This window comes from Coptis chinensis, chromosome 7, assembly GCF_015680905.1.
Source record: "Coptis chinensis isolate HL-2020 chromosome 7, ASM1568090v1, whole genome shotgun sequence".
In the NCBI taxonomy this organism is placed as follows: Eukaryota; Viridiplantae; Streptophyta; class Magnoliopsida; order Ranunculales; family Ranunculaceae; genus Coptis; species Coptis chinensis.
This window is the reverse complement of record NC_141462.1, coordinates 19,616,126-19,621,940: the sequence shown is the minus strand read 5'-3', so window position 1 is coordinate 19,621,940 and position 5,815 is coordinate 19,616,126. Positions and strand designations below refer to the sequence as shown.

The 5,815-nt window shown below is 33.5% G+C and overlaps 1 protein-coding gene across 1 annotated transcript; it reads right to left on the bottom strand.

The window, feature by feature from the left end:
* Positions 1 to 379: 379 nt before the first annotated feature.
* On the bottom strand, positions 380 to 4,919 carry LOC147486478 (7-deoxyloganetic acid glucosyltransferase-like). The gene is given in 4 exon segments (XM_086572919.1): positions 380 to 838; positions 841 to 864; positions 867 to 1,316; positions 4,087 to 4,919. Coding segments are annotated over 4 exon segments (1,428 nt in total). The 5' UTR covers positions 4,589 to 4,919; the 3' UTR covers positions 380 to 386.
* Between the last annotated feature and the right edge of the window lie 896 nt (positions 4,920 to 5,815).

Sequence of the window (5,815 nt, the reverse complement as noted above, 5' to 3'; positions counted from 1 at the left end):
AACAGAAAGACGGCAGATCTGAAGATGCTCAACGCAAGTTAATTTTTATAAGACGATGCCATTGGTCCATGTGCAGATGTGCCATGTTATGAGCACAGGTAATTTTATGACTTTTTTTATTTATGGGAAAGGTAATTTTATGACATTCTGTACTCCTAGTACTACAAATTTTTGATAGGTTGTCCTCTTTATCATCTAACATTTTGCTTTAGTTGTCTTTTACATTAACATTTTGCTTAAGTTAATTAAGAGAGAGATTGAATATCTGCATGGTGAATGGTGATATGATCAGAGAAGATTTTCCAGAGAGGGTATATTGAAAACCTTTGTGTGCGTGGGGGTTGAACCTCGAGTGCTAACTGCTATGAAAAACATTAGATTTCGAATTAAACTTCTAAACTCATTGATTTTATGACCTCAATCAGTGCATCCAAGTTTCTATATGACGACCCACCTTCACTAATACTCTTCCTTGCCAACTGTGAAATCTTGTCCATTGATTTCGATAGCTCATCTTTTTTCCTATCCATTAGATCAATGACCAACTTTTCAATCATTGACCTTTCACAAGTATCTTTCATGTCAAGACCGACATTCCACACCTCACTAACAAACCTGCTATTGATTTGCTGATCCCCCAACTGGGGCCAACATACCATTGGCACTCCAGCAATCATGGTTTCCAATGTAGAATTCCAGCCACTGTGTGTCACAAATCCACCAACGGCTGGATGTACCAAAACTTCTTCCTGTGGTGACCATCCAACAATGTACCCTCTCTCCTTAGTTCCCTCCAGTAGTTTGGCCGGAATTGGATTTTTTTTTCGTCTCTGTGGAGGACAGAATTCGGCCGGTGGACCCACAAAACCTTTTTCCACTGTCCACCAATCCGTGCCAAAATTCAAACATTTCGTCTATTTTCATCGAAACAATACTACCAAAGCTGACGTAAACGACAGATTTCACCGGCTGAGAATCGAGCCACTCTAAGCAACTTCGGTCTACCTCCCATAGACTATTTGATGAGGTAGTCGATACGGCATTTTTTCGTTTGGATTTCAATAGTGCATGAAGGGGGCCAATGGCATATATTTTCGGGAAATGATCCTTCATTATCGAAAGAATTGGGCCTTCGAGTTCTTCAAATGTGTTGAGAATAGAAGCAGATGCACGAGTCGAATTCATAGTTGCAGTCACAGCGACCTGCAAAACTGGATCGTCAAGTTCTTTGGCACGGAAAAAACTCGGTAAATCTTTTCGCCTTAGAAATGCTTCCATACCAGGCACACATGCCACCATTTTGTCCATGTCCTCATCTAAATTAAGTCAAGAGTCGAAACAAGTCAAAATTGGCAACTGCTACTAGACTGAAAATGGACGTACAGCTAATTGAAAGAAAAACAAATGAAGGAGTTAAATATAGAGCTAACTTTGAACTTAGTGATCCAACTTGAGTTTTTTCGATTTGGTACCTTTTTTTTTCATTTACTTTGACATCTACTTTCAATTTGTTTCGATTTGGTGATTATGTGGATTTTATTTTAACAAGCTTGTCTTTTTTTTTTTCGATAAACCTTTTAACAGGCTTGTCAATGTGGCATTGATATTCTTTTTTTTTAAAATGATGTAGATAATGATGTGTAAACCCAACTAAGATTGAACTTAATATTAATTATAAAGGAAAAAAGTTTAAGTAAACACTGGAAAAAAGTTATGGTGCTCCTCATATGTCTATAGAGAGTGGAGTATTGAATAAGTTCCCTTAACAGATCAAAATCAAAAGGCTCTTCTTCTTCAACGTTTTATATTTGAACCCAAAAAACTACTAAGGAAAGGAATTAAACCCATTACTATCAATGTTTTGCTATAATTGAAGTTTTATTGTTTTTAGATCTAATTTTTTGGATGTTTTATAATCACACGTGTAAAGGTAAATTTCTTTAAACAAATCTAGATTCACAAATATTTTCATCATCAGGTCTTAGTAGCAGTAAATTAGGTATAGGTACACAAACGCAAATTTCTTAAGTTTACAGGAAATAACAAACTTTTTTTTTGTTTTTCCTCCATAAAAACTGAAATTTGACATCTGTCTCAAATTTCAGACTGACTTTTACAATTTTGACCTCTTTTATTAATCCCAACTAAAGAAGCCAACTACCAATAAAAAAAAGCTACGAACTAAATTAGTTACCAAAAGAGTAGTGAGAGTAGTGAGTTAATCAAAATAACTAAAATTCATCTGAAATCTACAAAATTCCAATTAAAAGTGAGATGAATTTATAGAGAGACCAAAACAATGTGGAAAACATCAACTTCAAAAATGGAAAAAATGTATGTTGATTACAACTAATTTAAATACAGCTTTAACAATTTAAAATGCATCTCTGATAATTTTGAATAACATGTTTAAGCTTGATGTAATTCAAATTGTGAAATTGTGAAAAGACAAATGGTTTTTTTATAAGACAATTGTATTATTTGATTGCAAGACATCTTGGAGCAATACACACGCACCCTTGCTTGATGAGTGGCCTCGATTGACACACACACCTGACATAGCATATTAGATTTTTGTATTATTTATTTGTGGAAGAAATTGGCAGTTACAAATAAAAGAGTAAAAAGGAGAAATAAGAAGTTTTAAAAACAGTTAATACACCCAAAAAGTGACGTGTTGCTAAAATTGGAGTAGAATCAAAAGATAATATTGGTATTTCTCTAGACAAAAAGCACACTAAAGAAAGTGTATAGAGCCCAATTTCTAGGTCTTAGTAGGAGTGTTCATGGGTCGGTTCTTATCGGTATTTTTAACAATTTTTATCGGGTTTGGGTCTTTCGGTTTTTTCTTTATATGTAGAAAACCCAAATCCATACCCATTAATTAAGTCGGTTCCGATTTGGGTTTTGGTTCTTTCTTGGGTTATACATTATTATTTCTAAAATGATTTTTTTTACTTATGTAATCGATATTAAAATTGGTTTTTAGTGTAGTAATAATATTTACCACCGATATTTTTGTCCTCTCAAAAAAAGTAATAGTTCTAAATTTAATAGTTTTTCAAAGTTTTCTAAAAACTTTAAATATATCTAATAAATTATACGTACATGTGTATTTTATGAATATGTGTACATTATAGTGTACTACTATACATACATGCAGTCATATATAGAATAAATACATATATCACAATTATATTGTTAGATGCACTTAATAATACACATTAACTATTATGCTATATATATTTAGTAAATTTTTACACCTAACAAACAAAAACTATATATTATAATGTTTTGATTTGTCTTTATTTAGTGTAATATAATACTAAATTTTATATATCAAAATTATAATAATCGGTTTCGGTTTCAATTCGGATACCCATCGGTTTTTTACTATTCAATTTTAACAGTTCTGGTTCCTTATTAGTTCTGTTCTTGAAGACCCACTTTTAAAAGGTCTAACATTTTAGGACCCAGAACCCCTATAAATAGTTCCAGTTCGGTTTCGGATAATTGGGTATATATGCACACCCTAGGTCTTGGCAATTCGCCAATAAATAGCGGTGTCGTTTGTGTTGCCGTTGGGGAATGTTCTTATCCTCTGGTGGAGGTGTTGAAGTTAGCACTTTTACTAATATATATTATATATGGGATTTTTTAATAGATTCTTTGAAGAAAAGAACGAGTTAACTCGGCTAACTCAGTAGAAGAATGAGTGAAATAAGCTCACTATTAGATTTGTCAATTTAATGAAACCCATAAATATTAGATCTACAAATAATTGGGCCAAGTCCAGAATTTGTTATGGATTGGGTCTGACCCACTTGGTTTGGGTTTTTTTTCACCCATTTAGACATTATTTAGTCTTATCTGGATTTTAGAAATGTTATCCTATTTCCAACTCATATAAATATAAATGAATAAATCAACAAACATTAATGCCACATAAGATTGAACTTTGACGTTTGTCAAATTAAATGAAAAAAACAAATTCACATAACAAATCCCAAAAATTCGACAAGTTGGATCACTAAGTACGTAATTAGTTCTTAAATATAAATCTTGAAAATTGAACAAGATTTTTACCTTGAAATGGAAGCTCGCCGGCTTCTACGAGATTTTGATAACAGAAAAGAGACCACAAGTAACATGCACTAGCGGTACGAAATGAGACGGTAGGAATCTGAAACTCTTTCGCAACATCAACAACGAAAGTGAATAATCCGTCGCCAATAACGCAAGTTACTGGTGGCCTAGTATCCGATTTGCGGTTCAATAATTCTCGAAAAGATGGCTTCACAACTGTCTCAAGATTGTCAAACATGTCCTTGAGGTTTTCAATGGTTCGAGAGTGTTCATCAGGTAAGCCATCAGATATAGTTTCGAATTTGAAGTTAGGAAAGCAAGCGAAACGGGTTTGTGCATCGGTGTAGCGGAGCAGACGGTGGTGGTAGTGTTGAGTGTTGAGATAGGTGACATGAAGATTCTCAGATAAGCATAAGAGTTCAGCTAATTTTAGCATGGAGTTCACATGACCTTGTGCTGGTAAAGGGAAAATGAGTACGTGCGGAATGGGTTTTTGCTCCATATTTGGAAGGGAAGCGAGCAGTAGTTATTTTGTTGTGTTTTGATAAAAATTGAAGGGAACAAGAATGAAAATGTCGTCCAGGTTTTATATAAAAGTTTGGAGTGAAATGCAAATGTAGTTACTGGCTTCTGGACTAACTTGTGGTCATAATTTGCACCTGTGATTCTGTGAATATGTCCCAAGTTCAGATTTTTATCACCACTCTTGAGTCTTGACATGTTGGCAAATGTACGGTACATTTGCATACGTATGCATATGCGCAATCCTGCATAAACCATTTTATGCACCAACTTCATTACAATTACAATTGAGTATAAAATTTTAATTATGATTAACTGAATTATTATTTGTACTTGTCACTCCACTTTTTAGGCAATTTTAACTGGTATATGTTAATTCTAACTTGTTTTACGTAGGGGTGTCGCTTTTTTTTTCAAATTCTATTTTTTCCAAAAAAATTCGGATTTGGCATCAATATTACTCATCCTTTTTGAAAACAGGGAGTGACTCTCAAAGACAAAACTGCCGAAAACGTAATAACACCTTTTTTTTTTTGTAACTCACAAGGACCGGATAGATGAAAGGTCAAGTATACCTTTGACGCGAAATAAAAAACAGATCGGGTAGATAAAATATAAAGTATACCCCTGACGCAAAATAATTAACGAGCCGGCCCAGATGAAACGACCTGGTGTATTTAGTATAAACAATCATTATTCATACCTTTAAGCAGGTGTGAACACTCATTGTTCATACCCCCAATTACAAACATTAACTATGAACAATGAGTGTTCATACCTATTGGAGTTATGAACAATGATCAAATAGGTATGAACATTGATCTAGTTATGAACATGGATTGTTCATACCTATTTGGGAATATGAAAAATCACTGTTCATACATCAAAAGTGTTCATACATCAAACATGAACAATCATTGTTCATGACTACTTTTAAAAAAATTCAATTGGTAGGTATGAACATTGATTGTTATGAACATTCATGTTCATCATCATTGGGTATGAACATTGATTTCATATGAACATTTGGGTATGAATATTAATTGGGTATGAACATTCAATGTTCATAGTCCTTGGATATGAATATTAATTGGGTATGAACATTCAATGTTCATAGTCCTTGGATATGAACATTTCATCATGGTATGAACATTGATTGGGTATGAACATTGAATGTTCATAGTCCTTTGGGTATGAACATTCGATA